Source organism: Hydra vulgaris, chromosome 02 (genome assembly GCF_038396675.1).
Source record: "Hydra vulgaris chromosome 02, alternate assembly HydraT2T_AEP".
In the NCBI taxonomy this organism is placed as follows: Eukaryota; Metazoa; Cnidaria; class Hydrozoa; order Anthoathecata; family Hydridae; genus Hydra; species Hydra vulgaris.
Genome location: NC_088921.1, coordinates 54,246,469 through 54,265,403, shown reverse-complemented (window position 1 = coordinate 54,265,403; position 18,935 = coordinate 54,246,469). Strand labels below are relative to the sequence as shown.

The 18,935-nt window shown below is 25.2% G+C and overlaps 1 protein-coding gene across 3 annotated transcripts in view; it reads left to right on the top strand.

The window, feature by feature from the left end:
* LOC100205261 (uncharacterized) overlaps positions 1-18,935 on the top strand; it is a 98,773-nt gene that overhangs the window by 17,038 nt on the left and 62,800 nt on the right. The window contains exons 1-10 of one of the 3 annotated variants that reach the window (XM_065791391.1): positions 266-325; positions 2,847-2,926; positions 3,809-3,872; positions 11,002-11,090; positions 11,221-11,266; positions 11,569-11,650; positions 15,320-15,375; positions 15,575-15,676; positions 16,078-16,149; positions 16,997-17,181. In XM_065791391.1, the coding sequence (XP_065647463.1) occupies positions 281-325; positions 2,847-2,926; positions 3,809-3,872; positions 11,002-11,090; positions 11,221-11,266; positions 11,569-11,650; positions 15,320-15,375; positions 15,575-15,676; positions 16,078-16,149; positions 16,997-17,181 (821 nt within the window). In that variant the 5' untranslated portion in view covers positions 266-280. Of the gene's footprint in view, positions 1-265; positions 326-511; positions 536-2,846; positions 2,927-3,808; positions 3,873-11,001; positions 11,091-11,220; positions 11,267-11,568; positions 11,651-15,319; positions 15,376-15,574; positions 15,677-16,077; positions 16,150-16,996; positions 17,182-18,935 lie in introns of those variants that run through there. The other 2 variants (XM_065791392.1, XM_065791390.1) reach the window with 2 other exon arrangements.

The window sequence follows — 18,935 nt, the reverse complement described above, 5'->3', positions numbered from 1 at the left end:
TCACCTACTACCTAATAGTTGTTTATTCACAAAACTATTAATCTTTAGTTAACTATCTATATGACAATGACACAATATACTTCGAACCAATGCTATGTTGAACATTTCATGCAGTTTACTCACCTTTAGGTTCAGTTCTGATCATCTGCACAAATTAAAGTTTCTGGTCAACTTTTTTACACAATTTTTATATTAAAAAAAGAACAAACCGTTGATTTTTAAAGTGTATTGCAGTTACCATACAAATTTTTTATTTCTAAAAGTTAAAAATATCTTAGACATGTGCAAATTTCTCCATGGTTGTGCAAAGTTACCCATTTTACGGGTAATAATTTTTATTATTTTTATTTTAATTTGAAACATTTGCATTGAGTATAAATCTTGTGTTTTAAAAGTTGCCTTTTTTTGTTGTCAAAGCAATGCTTACAAACAGTTGCTTACTTTGTTGTGTTGTTTCTGATTTTTTTTAGCTCTTTGCATTACATGAAAATCCTGATATTTAAATTTTTGACTTTTTGTTTAATTCATGATATGGGTAATAATTTTGAATTTATTTAGGTAGATATTAAATTCGTTTTATATAGGTACTGGTAATTTTATTTAGGTATTTTTTTATATAGTTTTATATAGGTACTGGTAATAAACAATAAAGTTGTCTTGTGTAGTTTTTGATATTTTATTTAGTATCTGATGTTTTGGATGGTTTCTGAAATTTTTATAAGGCTCCTTATATATTATAAAGTAACAAATGTTTCATATAGTTTCTGATACTTTGTTTAGTTCATGATATTCTTTGTAGTTCCTGGTGTTTTATACAGTTCCTGGCCAGTATCAAGATCATTACTTTCTACTTGTAACATTTAATCCAGAACAACCTGCCTCATGCTCTGCTGAACTGAAAGATTTGCTTTTTGAACTCTAGAAGTTAATTCTTACTTAAAATGCCTGGTCCTGGTTCTTAGTTAATTAAATGCTTAAAGATAATGTCTCAAGAGTTTATGCATTTTAAATCTTGGATGCATTTAACATCGTGATGTAAAATGCATCTGGCTACTTTATTGTAAAAGGCTTCTTAGGTAAAAACCTTAGTGGTAAGCAGAAAATTTATGCTGGTATCCTTTATTTTTGCATTTTTTTTAACCTAACAAATTGACGCAAATGTCAACCTGGGTTAAATTGTTTCCTGTCAGGATGATGATTTTGCCTCCCATTACAGTTACAGCTCTAAAACTCATTTTATAGGTTCTGAGACTTGCTGTAAAGTTTCTCAAATTATGTGGTAGCTCTCTGAGAAGTTGATTTCATCAATATCTGTAAAGTATCAGAATATTATTCATGCCATGTTATGCATGGATGGTGTCCCTGTTTTCATAATCTTGGTGTGCTTTGGTCACATAAGAAGAATATTGTTACAACTTTGGGTTGATTAATAGGAATGAGGTAACTGTTTAGTTAATTGCTTGTTAGCGTTAACGTTAATGTTAATGCTAACAAGCAATAAAAACATCAAAGTTGTTAATGTTAGTCAAGATCTTTATTAATTTAAAATATTAATAAACCATTATAAAAAAAAACATAAAATTTTTCTATATATATATTTAGAAGTATTGAATCTTACCTCTTGTAAAGTTCTCTAGACCTATTTGTTCTTTGAAAGATTGAGTTACTTTTGGAAAAATCAAACTTTTTTAAGTTTGGTAATTCAAACTTGACTGTTTTATCTTCAATCTTAATGTACATGGCTATTATCCTTTAAAATTGAATTTACTTTATTAGTGATATACTTGGTCTACGTTAGTCATTTACTTATCTATTAATTTGTTTATTTGCTGAGATACCAGGTTGGATTCATTTGACTTTTTTTTTAGCACCTTTTTTCCCAATCATCTTTAAATAAAATCTAAAAGATCTGAAAAAAAACACCTTCCTCTCTCTCTTTATCATAAGTTTTCCCTACTTAGTACTTAGTTCCGTACTTAGTGATTTCTAATAGCTCTCCTACATGAAGACAACAATGTATGGTTGCTATGGCTATAAAATAATAATCTTTATAATAAGTTTAACCTAATTATTTTAAGTATTTATAAGTTTAAGGAACATATTTTCAGATTTAAATAGATATGTCCTCATAGATTTGCAGCATTTTAAAATTAATTGGTGTGTAATAGGTATAATAAATATTAAAGATTTTTAAAAGTCATTATGTTAGTACTTTTTTGTTAGCACAATTGTTTTTTAATGTATTTACTTTACGCATATCTTAAGGCTTGATTTTGTAAACATTATTCTATATTAATCATAAAGTTTTTTTTTTAATGTTTAGTAAGGAAGGGTTCTAGCTTTAATTAGTTTTGAATAGTTTATTTTTTAGACCAATGAAAAAAATTTTCTATAAACTAGAATAATGAATAAGAATTAATAAAAAATGTTTATTGTTCAAGTAATTAATTAACTTATTCTATATAAACTTAATTACTTTACTAAAATGTCATTAGTTAACTGGTCATGAATTTATTTTTTATCAACTTATACAGTAAAAACTTATTTTAAATATCATTTGAAGCATACTTAACTAATGCTTATAATTGTTTATAAGTTGCATGTTTAACTTATTATGTGTATAATTGTTTACAAGATGTTTAACTCATAATGTTCACAATAGTTTATCTTATACTGTTTAACTTATAATGTTTAAAAATGTTTATCTTATACTGTAAAGTGAGTTGTGTTTGATTGTTTAGAAGTTGCATACTTTATATTACAGAGGGAATAGCTATTTAAAATGTTCAGAAGTTAAATTTTTAGTTTTTGTTTTTTAATTTTAAAGTTTCCAAGTTAATATTTAGAATGGAGTTCATGAAGATTATGCCACTTATGAAGTTAAATCAAAAAAAGCTCTGCATGTTTTAGATTTAAAAAAAGCTAGGTAAAGTTTTTTCTATTTGCAAATTTAATTTTTGGGTTATTTTGTATTTTTTGTTCATGTTGATTTTTTTTCTAAATTATCATGATTCCACACTTGAGCAGTTTAGATGGGTTTCCATAATGCCATTTTTTTAAAATTTAAATACAACATTATAGAAAAGCTGAAGCATTTTTTTAATGATGCCTTTTCCGGCATCTAGGAGAAAGAAAAACTTAAAATTTATTGTGGGTAAATGCAAGAGGAACTTGTAAAGTTTTTGGTAATCCTTAGTAGTGATAGCATCACAGTAAAATAAGTCAGTGTTGATTTCTTTCATCTTCTTCTTGTTACATCTTTTCCCAAGGGCAGATCCATTGGAATGGAGAATGAGGGGTGATCACCCTCTTTAAGATATTTTGAAAAAAATTTTTATTGCAAATTCATATATTTATCTGAGCAATTGTTTGAAAATGGAAATAAATTAGGCAGACTGTTTAAATGTGATAAAAAATCTTCATAAGTTTGTGTAGTGCAAAATAAAAATCAGAATGATTGGATATCAATATATAACGTAATTTCATAGTTACATTAAGATAGTAAAAAAAATAATGTTGCAAAAATTAAAAGAATTAAAAATTGCCCCTCCCCCCTACTTTACTCGATAGTTTAGATCAACCAAACTAAACCCTCCTCCTCTCATTTTTTCCTTAATGGTCTGGATGCACCAAATCAAAAAAACTAAAAGCCACTTTCCCTCTCCCCCCCCCCCCATTTTTTCTAGGTGGTCTGGATCATAATGTTGTATTTAAACACACACACACATAAACACATGCACATACATTTATGCATATATATCTTATAATGTATAATAGAAATAATTGCTCAGAAAATTCTTTTTATTAGAGAAATACACCAAGGATTTATTTGGCTTCGATCTTTTCAAAATGGAAATGAAGTTGCAATTAAGGTATTGATTTTTATTTATTTCTTTAAAAAGTTTTGAAATAATTTTACTATTCCATAAATATTGGAATAATAATAAGTAATTGATTTAACAGTTATAACTTTTCTTGCTATCCCAAGTTGGCTCAAAACTAATTAATTTTGCTCACTTTCATATTAAAATGTGAACACTTTTTTAAGCAAATATGATATATATTGATATATATATATATATATATATATATATATATATATATATATATATATATATATATATATATATATATATATTTATATATATATATATATATATATATATATATATATATATATATATATAGGAAGCTTGTGAACTATTTAAATAATAAATAATTGCTAAATTTCATTTTAAGAAAACTTGAGATTTGGCTTCCATTTTGTCAATTTATGTATTATTAAAAAAAAAAACATTTTTTATAATAATGCAGTCAAATGAAAGTATCATATTTTTTAAAGGTATACTACATAAAACAGATAATTAGGTGTAAAAGTTCCATGCTTTTTATTACTTTGTATTTCCTTATTTATTTTCAATTACTTGGAAGTTGTTTTGGTATACTTTATATCAAATTTTGCAAACTTTCTGACAGAATCAAATTCAATTGGTGCTGCATTTCATTTCATTAAGTTTTTTTAATATTGGATAGTAAATATTTAATTTGCTGTTGAGTATTGACACCAAGTATTTGTTGGGGTCAGATCTGGCAATTGTAGAGGCCAGGTCAACTTGTTAATGGAATTTTTCTCAAAATACTGAGAAGTTATACATGATGTTTAGAGTTTTTCTCTTGTTCAAAGATATCAATCCCAGACCAATTTTAGAAACACTTTGGTTTTTTATAAAATGTTAGCATAACCAGCTTCAGTTATTTTAGAACCTATTTTAGAACCTTCAAAAAATTGCATACAGTAGTTGTTATGCATTTTTTTTTTAATTTAGTTTAAAGTTCGGCAGTTTGTATTCATGTTTTTCTTTTTAGTTCAGACTAAAGGTTGGCATCATATACTTTTACTTTATAAGAGATTTTATATCATAAAAATATATATATTTTTTTTTTACCTAACAGAACTTCCCCTGACAATGTTGTACTTTGATCCAGCTATCATCCAGATTTTAATGACAGCTGAAGTTACACACCAACTAACTAATCCCTTACATGATTTATTCTGACATACTAAAGTTTTACAAGTTTTTTGGACATGTAATAATTTCTTTGCTGAAAAGAAATAAAAACTGAAATTCAACTTTGTATTAATTGATTGATGTTTATCAAATAATGTGTAAGTATAGAATTATATAAAAACTTGTCTCACAGATATTAAAAAGTTAAAATATTGCAAGATATTTTTGACAATGGGGAGTTAATTTACTGGAAGCTTATAAATGGAATATTAGAGGATATATAGAGATATAATTTAATACTATCTCTATATTAGCAGATATAAAGACTGCAATTAGTTGCTTTGAGCAGAATAATTTTTCTTTGGGTTTTTTTTTCTTCTTTTTTTTGGTATGATTATATATAGTGTTGTATAGCAAAACAGTATGAGTATATATATATCAAAATCAGTTGGTAGAATGCTAAATCTAAAGCTTTTAGTTCAGGTTGTATATTTTAGTATGGTGTGCAAGAAGGTCTTATTTTATCAACAGTACTGTTAAGGTTTTATGTTAGCAATTTAGTATTTAAAAATTCAAATGTGCGTATTGGATGCAATAAATGGAGGCATTTTTCTAAATATTCTTGCTTATCCTGATGACATAGTATTTATAGCACTATCTTGGTTCTCATTGCAGAAATTATTAAACGCAATTTATGATAAGCCTTATTAATTAATATATTTTTTAACACAAAGAACAATTTTAACACAAAGAAGACAATTTGAATGATTTTTAACCCCAAAATCAACTATTTAACAAAAATCAAACATTGCGTCAATCTTATTTCTGAACTTAAGTACAGCAGATTGCAAACTGAAATTTGCTGGTAGTTTAAATATTGTCATAATGTAAAAAATTATCTATAATATGATAAGTATTTTTACAGGTGTTCAAGTCTAGTTAAAGCAAAGTTATTCCAATCACATTGCTTTATCTATTTCAGTGAAACAGTTTTAAAAATGGAACATTATCACACTATTGCTATATTAGATATTGCTATAATATATGCACAAAAATGTTTTTTGGATATAAAAAAAATTACAGCCTCACTCCGATGTTTTTAGAATTAAGGCTTTCAACTTTTGATACTATTTTGTCTAACTGTAGGATCAACTTAAAGAAACATCTTGTAGAGTGTGCAAAAAGAAATTTCACTGTTAGTTTGGTTAACAGAATAATAGGATTGTTCAAGTAATGGGTTGTTTTGGATGGCTGTATCTGTACTTTTTGTTTACTTTAAAATTGTATTTATGGACTTTGTGTCTATTTATGATATTTGAATTAAACAAATTATTAGTAAAAACCTTACCTACATTTATTTTTTTATTAATGTACATATTTATTTGTACATGTTTGAATTAAATACATGGGTAATAAAAAACCAAACAATATATGTAACATAATAATATAATTAATAATATCTTTTTTTTTAACTTTTATATATATATATATATATATATATATATATATATATATATATATATATATATATATATATATATATATATATATACACACACACACAGTGGCAGAAAAAAGTCATGTGTCCCACTACAAATTTAGTTCATTTAACAGAATTTGTTATTTATAAGTACTTGGAATGTTTTTTTAATTAAATATTTCTATATGTGATGCATAGTAAAGACTATTGTGAAGTTTGATCCCAAACAGTTATACATAATAGATCAATAATCATATTTTAAATCACAAATATCACATTTTTCAATACTTGCCTGACAGGCTAGAATAACATCCATATTAGTTTTAGAGTTCATTTATTAAAATTTAGTGAATTTTTTTAATTTTATTAATTGTTTGTAGTGACCATAATGTCATTTTCCATATGTTGCACAATAAATATTATTTGATATTTATGTGCGTTATGATTAATAACTAATGATTTTACTTTGTTATTTATATTTATGTGCTGTTTTAGTACTGTCTTGAATTATTCTTGTGTTTTATTATAGATCTACTTACTAAAAATTGATAAATTTATCAGCCAATTATACAATTATGCCAATGAACTAAGAAACTGTCTTGTCTAGAGCAAATGATGATTGTAGCTAAAGTTACAGCAAAGTTGCATCAGAGATGAAGGTTTCGAAGAACACAGTGACAAGAATAATGATGAAGTACAGGAAAACAGGAGAAGTAAAAGATAGATAAAGAAGTAGACAGCTGAAGAAGACAACACCTCAAGAGGATCGGACCATTGTGCGCCTCAGTTTGGAGAACCGCCATTGTTCTGCTGTGGAAATACAGGCTTTGATGTCTGATCATGATGATGTCAATATTACAGATAGAACTGTCCACAATAGGCTTCATTCTGATTGCATAGCTCCCACTGTAAAACATGGTGGTGGATCTCTAATGGTTTGGGGATGCATATCCTGGCATGGGGTTGGTCATTTGTACCATTGCAGAGGCAACATGAATCAAGGCCAATACCTCCAAGTGTTAAATAATCACATGCTACCTTCAGCCAGAGAGCTTTATGGCAGAAATGGTTCCTTTATCTTCCAATATGATAATGCACCTTGTCATAAAGTTAAGCGAGTGTGCGATTTCTCACCCAGATATAAATTCCATTGAACATGTATGGGAAATCCTGTTCAGGACAATCAGGGGTAAAAAACCACACAATCAGGATGAACTTTGGAACTTCCTGCAAAATGCTTGAAATAACATCACTCCACAGCATCTTCAAGATCTAATTGAGTCTATACCTTGACGAATTGAACAGCTGCGTTTAGCTAAGGGTGGACATACTAAGTATTAGTAATTTTTCCATTTCTCAGCTAACTATTTACTGTAGTTTATGAAAAAGGTAAACACTGCAAAAATATAGAGTGATTGTGTGGTGTTTCTGTTTTATCAAGCAAGAAAATTAACTGGACACATGACTTATATATATATATATATGTATATATATTATATATATATATATATATATATATATATATATATATATATATATATATATATATATATATATATAAATTAGTAAAAAACACTTATCTAACTTTTATCTTCGACTTGCAGTTTCACCATTGCTGGATCATCAGGAAGAGTTACTAAATCTCAAAAAAAATCAATTTATAGAAAAAAATATTTTACAGGAAGTTATAAATTATTATAAAAAATTTTTAATTACTATATTTTTTCGTTAACGGGAAGTTACAGAAAGTAATTATGAAATAATTTTCTTTGGAATGGGGATAGTTTAATTTGGTCATTTGTTTTTATAATTTTTTAAGAGGTATTTATTTTCGTGCCTACATTTAGAAATTAATTCAGATTTTTTATTTAATAAATTTTCTTGATTTAAATGAGTAATTATTTCAAATTTTTCTTGCAAACATAGCATACATTTTTTGGAAATGTTATTATAGGCAGGGGCAGATTTTAGAATAGACCATTGTAAATTAAAATTTTTGTTTTTTTCTTTTAAATCCCAAATATATTTTGACAGCATAGTCTCTTTTGAATATTTTTTGTGTTTAAACGATTGTTTGTGGTTGGCATAACGTTTTTTCCATTCCCCCTCGGTTAAGCCAATATATTGTTTATCAGGGTTGTTTTGTGAGGAAACAATGCACTTGTAAATTACATTTTTCGAAAGGCATTTTCCATTTAGAGGGCAATCTATTTTTTGTTTACAATTACAATAATCAGTGTTTTTTTCTTTTATATGTTCATTTTTATTAATTAACGAGTAGTTGTGGCCTTTTATAATTCTTTCTAAATTTTTCGTACAACTATAACTTACTTTAATGGTATTTCTGTTAAAAATCTTATGTAATTTATTAGAGGGAGGAAAATGTTTGTCTACTAATTTTAGAAAAATTTTACCTATATTTGTTGAAACATTTTTGCTGTACGGGGGGTTGAACCAAATTATGTTTCTATTTCTACTACGCTTTTTTGCAATTTTCTTTTCAAATTTTAGCTCGAAATTTTGAAAGCCACTTTTTTCAAGGGCATCTTCATAAACCCGTTTAGAGGAGTTAAAAATATTTTCATTAGAAGAGTTTTGGTTTAGCCTATTGTTAATTGAAATTGGAATTTGTTTTAGAATTTGAGGGGGATGGTTCGAATTTACATTAATATACAATAATTCGTCATTAGGTTTTTTGTAGGGCTTATAGGAACTTTCTGAGAGGTTAAATGTGACATCAAAAAAATTCACTATTTTTAAATTTATATTTATTTCAATTAGGAAGCCAATATTTTTAAAAACTTTAATAATATCTTTTTTAAAAATATTGGCTTCCTAATTGAAATAAATATAAATTTAAAAATAGTGAATTTTTTTGATGTCACATTTAACCTCTCAGAAAGTTCCTATAAGCCCTACAAAAAACCTAATGACGAATTATTGTATATTAATGTAAATTCGAACCATCCCCCTCAAATTCTAAAACAAATTCCAATTTCAATTAACAATAGGCTAAACCAAAACTCTTCTAATGAAAATATTTTTAACTCCTCTAAACGGGTTTATGAAGATGCCCTTGAAAAAAGTGGCTTTCAAAATTTCGAGCTAAAATTTGAAAAGAAAATTGCAAAAAAGCGTAGTAGAAATAGAAACATAATTTGGTTCAACCCCCCGTACAGCAAAAATGTTTCAACAAATATAGGTAAAATTTTTCTAAAATTAGTAGACAAACATTTTCCTCCCTCTAATAAATTACATAAGATTTTTAACAGAAATACCATTAAAGTAAGTTATAGTTGTACGAAAAATTTAGAAAGAATTATAAAAGGCCACAACTACTCGTTAATTAATAAAAATGAACATATAAAAGAAAAAAACACTGATTATTGTAATTGTAAACAAAAAATAGATTGCCCTCTAAATGGAAAATGCCTTTCGAAAAATGTAATTTACAAGTGCATTGTTTCCTCACAAAACAACCCTGATAAACAATATATTGGCTTAACCGAGGGGGAATGGAAAAAACGTTATGCCAACCACAAACAATCGTTTAAACACAAAAAATATTCAAAAGAGACTATGCTGTCAAAATATATTTGGGATTTAAAAGAAAAAAACAAAAATTTTAATTTACAATGGTCTATTCTAAAATCTGCCCCTGCCTATAATAACATTTCCAAAAAATGTATGCTATGTTTGCAAGAAAAATTTGAAATAATTACTCATTTAAATCAAGAAAATTTATTAAATAAAAAATCTGAATTAATTTCTAAATGTAGGCACGAAAATAAATACCTCTTAAAAAATTATAAAAACAAATGACCAAATTAAACTATCCCCATTCCAAAGAAAATTATTTCATAATTACTTTCTGTAACTTCCCGTTAACGAAAAAATATAGTAATTAAAAATTTTTTATAATAATTTATAACTTCCTGTAAAATATTTTTTTCTATAAATTGATTTTTTTTGAGATTTAGTAACTCTTCCTGATGATCCAGCAATGGTGAAACTGCAAGTCGAAGATAAAAGTTAGATAAGTGTTTTTTACTAATTTATTATTGCTCTGTTCTTAAAGAACATTGAGCACTCTATTTGTAAAATACACTAACATAATTTACATATATATATATATATATATATATATATATATATATATATATATATATATATATATATATATATATATATATATATATATATATATATATATATATATATATAATATATATATATATATATATACATATATATATATATATATATATGTATATATATATATATATATATATATATATATATATATATATATATATATATATATATATATATATATATATATATATATATAAATATGTATATATATAAATATCTATACATTTACAATAAAATATATATATATATATATGTGTGTGTGTGTGTATATATATATATATTGATTTGTCTTATATTTTTAAATTGTTTTCTGTGAAAGGTTTTTATGTAACACAATTTTGTTTGTAAAATTAATAGCATTATCCTGAACACTGTTACTATGAAGGTAAAATTCGTGGAGTCAAAGACTCAAATGTTTTTATCAGTACTTGCAGTGGGGGATTACTGTATGTACCATCATTTGTTATTTATTTCATATTACACACATTATTATGCATTTTAACAATAATAGTACCAATAAAAAATATTATTTGAAAAATGGTGTCTATCAATATGTTTGATTTTAAATTTTTTTAGAGGAACAGTTGATGATGGCAAATCAAGGTACGACATAATGCCACAGGTATACTTTATTATTAATTATGTTTGTTAAAAAATATAAACAAATAGAGTTTTTTAAAGATGAAGGAGAGGAAAAGAGATGTACAAGTTCTTTTTCAAACTCTCTTCCCATCCTTTCTAAATTCTCTTATCTTTCGTACACTCTTTCTATAAAACTTTATCAAAGCAATTTTTAAAAGAGGCAACCTCGGACAGGCAACAGAATTGTAATACAAAGGGTATGATTTTGAAATTTTCTATATTGTTTTTATAATACTAAAACTTTCTATATTGTATCTATATATATATTATTTTTTCACAAAGGCTAATGGATATGGTCATAATTATCGCAATGTTAATGATCTTGTTAAAAAGACTTTGAACCGATTAAAAAAGAAAGTTGAAAGTAAGTTTATGTTTGTATATTTATAAATAATTTACAAACTTAGAACCCAGGAATTTAGTAATCCTTATAAAATTTAAGAGAAACTTTATTGTTTTTGAAATTGCAGCTAGCATGTTTTATATATATATATATATATATATATATATATATATATATATATATATATATATATATATATATATATATATATATAATTTTTTTATAGCAAAATCTATAGAAATTTCATTAGAATTCTTATAGACCACTTTTTTTATAGTTTTAAAAATGTATAGAAAATAAAAGGGACCTTTTATTCTGGTAAAAGCATAAACATTTTTGCTTTTACAATTATAGAATTGTGAAAAAAATAATTCTATTAATTCTGGATTTAACTTATGATAACCAGAGTAGTTATACCCATATTACCTATGAAATACATAAATCATTTCACGCCAAGTGGTTCATAGGTCCCCACTCGACTATCTCAGATTTAAACATTGTTGTAGTTAAACATGTTTTATAAACATTGTTAAAGTTTCAAGTCAAAATGTTTGTTATTTCAGATTTTGTGGTACATTTTGTAAGGCTTACCAAAATTTCAATATCAGTCAGTAGCTAAAAATTGTATTTTTGGGGTCTTGCATTTTTGCAATGAAAGAGTAATAAATTTTAGAAACATGGATTCTTAGTAAACCCAAGGTACAGATTGCAAATTATTTAATACAAAATTCATATCATGTCTAGAATGAAGTTTATGATTCAACAAATAGCGTGACAAATTCAACACCATAAATTTTTATTATTTTTTTTAGGGCCTCCAAAACAAAAGCTTTTTCAGTATTGCTATTTTTTCTTACTGTTCTACATACTAATATTATGGTATTGATGCAAAATCAGCTTTTTAAAAAATGCCTATGCTGAGTTATCCTGAAACTAATATGACGACAAAAGTGAAATACCCTAAAATAAAATGTATTTGAACCCCTAATACTTAATGTGGGCAAATTTTTTTTGTTTTTTTAATTGTATTATTGGAAAGAGCTTATTTTACACTTCTAAAAACAATAAAAATCATGTTGGAGAGATTTTTTCAATAAACAAAAAAAAATTAGTTCAATAAATAGATTTTTTAAATTATATGATTTTGTATTAAACATAAGGATTTATCATACTGCATTAAAAACAAAGCTTGTTCTACCAAAAATCAAAATATTTTGATTTTTGATAGAACAAAAATAAAAAATATATTTTTAATATTTCCTTGAGTTATTCAGCAAAATGTGAAGCATAATAATTAAAGTGCGCATAACTGCAAATAAGTAAGTTTTTTGACAAAATTTATTTTTAAGATTTTTTTGTAATTTGATTCTATAATCATTTGATTTCTAAAGGGTTGTCCATTAATTACATCAACAATTTTGTGGCAATTTTTACCTCCCTCTCTTCCTTGGCAGCAATTTGTCAATCTTTCTGAGCCCTTACATCCTCTGTCCCCTATAAAATTGCTTTAACAATTAATTATCTCTCTTCCTTGAAAAAAATACAATATAAAATAAAAATATAAAAATATAAATAAAAATATAAAATATAAATAAATATAAAATATAAAAAATATAAAAAAAATATAAAAAAAAAATATATAAAAAAATATATAAAAAAATATATAAAAAAAAATATTAAAAAAAAAATATAAAAAAAAAATATAAATAAAAATATAAATAAAAATATAAAAATAAAAATATAAAATAAAAATATATAAAAAAAAAAAAATATTTTAAAGAGTAGTAATAGTAGTTGTTTATAACTACTATTACTAATAAGTTAAGAAAAAATGATTAAAAATCTTTAAAAAAAAAATGTAATTCATCTTTTAACCTGAGAACATTTTTTAAATATATACACCATTTAAAATTACAAAGGCTTGCTATGAAAAAAAGTGAATAGGAGTAAAAGTGGTTACTATATGCAACACTATTGGTTTAAACTTCTTCCAGTGCATAATACAAGGTAAAAAAATTAAGTTCACATAACCTACTGAAGAACTGCTAGTCGATATTATGTCAATAATAAAAAAATTGTTCCAGTTATAGAATTTAAAAAAGCAAAAAGAAGCATTAAAACTTTGATGGAGGAGAATATTCCTTGATGATTTCTGAAATTCTTACTATGATAAAGAAATCGTAACTATTGAAATTTTGACAAAAAGATTTTCTCTTCACATAACAAGTTTATATTTTTCAGTTGTTATATTACGAATAATAATAATTGCAAACTTATAATACATATATATAATTAATCATCTGTAAATTATGAAATGTATATATTGTTTTTGCATGGATAACTGTAGCATTTGGGTATTTTGGGATAACGGGTAGCATTTGATAATGCCACCAAGGTAGTAAGCCATGGGCGAGTACCAGTGTACCCATTGACAGCCCTAGTCCTAGATAATGTTAAACATTCATCATAATTTATGTACTGTGCAGATTCACAATCTGTGAATGTGCCAATCCTCCTTACTTTAAATTTAGACTTAACCCAATTTCACATTGAAAGTAAACTATTTCTAACAGAGTCTAGGATTACAAAATAAAACAATACATATTTTGTATAAACCGAGGGTTGGCAATTTTTTAAGACGGAAAAGCCAAAGTTTACAATTTATAAAAATTGCTCAGTTTTTAAAGAGCTTCTAACATCTTTTTAATATTATAATGTTAGTTGTGGATAAAGCTGGAGAGTCACATTTTAACATCGAAATTTTAACATCAAATTTGGCTTGCAAGCAGTAGGTTGCTGACCTCTGGTATAAATATTTAAATAATATAATGTAGACTATGTACTACGCCACTATAACAATTTTAGCAATAGAAAGCCACTACAAGAATTTTAGCAATAGAAAGCCTCAAAAAGAACAAAATAAAATTTTATCTTATAATAGTCTCATAGTTATATATTCTCAAAATTATTTTCTTTTCATCATATGTATTGAAATTAAATGCTACTACAGATGTACTGTTATACTTCAATACTTAGGCCTACTTTACTATTGGTTTCTTACTTTTCCAGCTTTCTAAGGTATTATCCTGAAGTATTAAATAGTTTGATAATTATAAAAAAAGATTCCAAAACCAATGTTACATATATTAAGAATAAACAACCATCTTTTAATCATGTTAACAACATGTATGATGAAAATTAAATAGTCTCTAGCAGCAAATTAAATTAGTGGGCAAACTTCCTAACATATCTTACCACAATCTCAATATTTTATTAACTTTTTCTGAGGTTTGACAGAAATTCAAATGAATTTTGTTTAGAATGAAATGGGAAGTCTAAAAGGGAGATCCAGAAGATTGATTTATTTTGTTAATTGTTTAGTAGTAGCATATTCCTAAAAATTACATTTGTGCAAGTTTTTGCGATTTCAGGATTTTTTATTGCTAGAATATAGAGTTTTTGAGAAAAAACATTTTTGAAAAATATTTTTCTAATTTTCTTTGAATTTGATTTCTATGAATGTAATCTGCCACGTGTCATTTTTAAGATATGTTAATGTCAACAGTTTTAAAGTGAATTATGTTTTTATAACTTATCATATTAGTAATGTTATTGGTAGTTTATATGTTTATATAACATTATTTATAAAATTTGTTAAATATTTTTTTAAGATTTTAAACTTTTGTTTAGCAAGTACTAAGCAAGAAAAGAGTATCAAGAAAAGAAGAAGTATTACTTCTTCAGTTGTAAGTATTTCAGCCTTGTATTGTGTATTTTTAAACGATACGTTTTGTTATTATCTTTGTTTTCAATAGTAATTATAGTTTAATTGTTGGTTCAAGAACCAGTTGAGTTATACTTTTTTGTTTTTTCTGGGACCAATTGAGTTAGAGTTTTATTGTTTCTTTAGGGACCAGTTAAACTATTGTTATATTGTTTTTGCAGAGACCAATTGAACTAGTCAATGTTGAATCACAATATCGTCCTTATATTACTAAAAATGAAACACTGTATGTTGAAATGTTAGTTAGCTGCGATCACAGAATGGTAAATATTTTAAATTTAAATTTGGATGAAGTAGTTTACAATAAATAAAAATAAATTAGTTTGTTTTGTGTATCTATTCACAACACAAACTTCTTGATTGCAGGAACTTACTAAAATTATATATTTAACATAAACCAAATATCCTTAAAGGTCATTTGTCAGTTTAGACACTATTAGTTTATATAATTTTATATGAAAATATAGGAGTGCAAAAAATAATAAATTATAAAAATTATAAAATAAATTAAAATTGAATAAATTAATTATTGTATTGAAATTATAAAATTGAATAAATCGTTTCTTACTGGAACTGTTTCAGTTATATAAAAAAAAAAATTTTAATTTTTTTTTCAATTTTTATATATTTATTTAAAACTGCTTTTCTTGTCTTTTTGTTTTAGTTACCTACATATAACAACAACCGTTCTCTATTAATTGAAAGAGTCTTAAATGCATATGCTCAAGTTGACAAGGTTTGTTTTAAATAAACTACAAAAAATCTTGGTTAGCTAATGCATCTGTTAATTTTTTTGTTGCTTTAATAACAGTTATATTATTAAACTTAAATCTGTTTATTTATAATGTTATTCATTAAGCTTGATCCCCACTACGTCCCTGTTAGTACTGCGCTCAACTTGTTTCTCCGCACAGTGGCTTTGTTTGTCAAGGTTCTTGTTTTGGAGTAATATAGTTGATACATAAATTTTATTAAGAAAGAAATGGGAAGTCTAAAAGAGAGATCCAGAAGCTTGATTTATTTTGTTAATTGTTTAGTAGTAGCATATTCCTAGAAATTACATATATATATATATATATATATATATATATATATATATATATATATATATATATATATATATATATATATATATATATATATATATATATATACACACACACACACACACACACACATATATATATATATACACACACGTTTATATATATATATATACACACACACACACATATATATATATATATATATATATATATATATATATATATATATATATATATATATATATATATATATATATAAACATACATATATATATATATATAAACATACATATATATATATATATAAACATGATGAAAAGAAATTAACAGTATAAACTCAAATTTTTCATATAAAATCAAATCTTTTATTTCCAGGGTTTATTTTTTATTTTTATGTAGTGAAAAATTTTATTATTCATACTTTTTTTAACTGTGATTTTAACTGTGTGTGTATAGATAAATAAAAATATTTTAGATAATAATAAAAATGGTTATAGTTAGTTTTATTTAAACAACAATAAAACTGGTTTTTCATAGGCATATCAAGCTATTAATGTACGTATAGTAGTTGTTGCAATTGATATCCAGGAAAATCAACCTGCATTTACACGTTTTACAACAGGTGGAGCTGAATTAAACTCATTCAGAGATTATGTTAACAACGTGATAAAAAAGACTTCATCTTTTAAAGATGTTGATTTTGATGATGCCATGTTTTTAAGGTAATAGTTTTTATTAAATAGATAATTTTAAGATTGATATAATTAAGGATTACTAAAAGGTGCTGTTAATATAGAGGTGATTTGGAACACAAATTATCTTAACCTGTGTGAACCTTTGATTTAAAGTGTGTACACAAAATAAATGTGAAGGAATAAGCACGTCATTTTTTTCAGTGGTTGTATTAAAATCTTTTTAATTGTTTTTTATTTTGTTTACAACGTGTTGTGATTTCAAAAAAATAGGTTTTGGATTTAACTTGAAATTAGTTTTAAAAATGATAAAAGAAGAAGGCGTAAGAGAAAAAATTATGCGCAAAATGATTTACAAAATCCTATTAGTAGCTACAATTTGATAGCAAAATTGTTGCAAATACATCTATACACTGTTAGTCGTGTTATTCAATGTTTTTCTCAAACAAAATTGATCAAACCCAAATCTGGTGGTGGAAGAAAGGAAGGTTTTAAAGATATAAAACTAGTTAGAAAACTGGTTAACAGTTTTAAGAATAACCCAAGCCTTTCACTAAGGGAACGCGCAAAAATATATGGATTTTCTCATAGTTTTGTTGCAAAAATTAGAAACAAACATGGTTTTCATTCTTTCAAAGCACAAAAAGTGCCCAACCGTTCTGAAACTCAACAAAAAAGTGCAAGAACTTGCGGCAGAAAGTTGTATGTTTTATTTCTAAATATTTCTGTATTATTGAAGACGCTGAAGCTTATATTAAGTACGATCATCAACAAATTCCTGGTGTTATTTATTATATTGCCAAATATAGAGGAAAAGCAGATAAGAAATTTTAATACACAAAACTTGACAAGTTCGCTAAAAAAGCTTTGATTTGTCAAGCTATTTGCAGTTGTGGTAAAAAATCAGCACCTTATATTTCTCAGTCCACACTTTCTGGTCAAATATATGTTATAGAATGTTTACAAAAACGCTTTTTACCTCTCATTAAATCACACAATAACAGACCTGTGTTCTGGCCTGATTTAGCTTCAATTCATTATTGTAAACTAACTATGGAATGGTATTAAAAGAATAATGTGAAATTTGTGCCTAAAACAGAAAATCCTCCAAACTGCCCAGAATTGAAAGTTATTGAAAAATACTGGGCTATTATTAAAAGAAAAATGAAAAAAACAAAAAAGCTTTGCAGAAACATTAAAGATATTAAAATATCATTTAAAAAAGCGTCAAATAGTTTTGATTCTTATTCTGTGCGCAAGTTTATGGGTATCACTAAAGCAAAAGCTCAAAATTTTATTAGATTCCCACAGGAATAATTAATTTTTTTTTAACGTTTGATCTTCTTATATTATTGTATTAAAATTATTACTTGGTTCAAAATAAAAACTGATTAGTACTTTTTTTAGTTGTTTTTCTACTTTCATATTTATTTCGTGTACACGCTTTATCACTGCAAAAAATTTTAAAATTTTTATGTCATATTTGTGTATTAAATACAATAAAAAATATAAATATGAATCTAGGGCTCATCTATAATTTATAAAAAAGTTTATTTTAAGAGATCTGGATCCAGTGCCTATCTTAAAAGGCCTATCTTAATTAAACTGAATTTATAATTAGTAGGTTTGAAACAAGTTTTATATTACAGGCTGCAAAAACTCAAATTGATTGGACCTTTATACTAATTATCAATTTACTTGTGATTTTGTATGTCTTTTTTTATAAATTTTATTTAGTTTTTTTGAATGTTATTAAAATTAGCGAATCTTTTTCATAAATCACA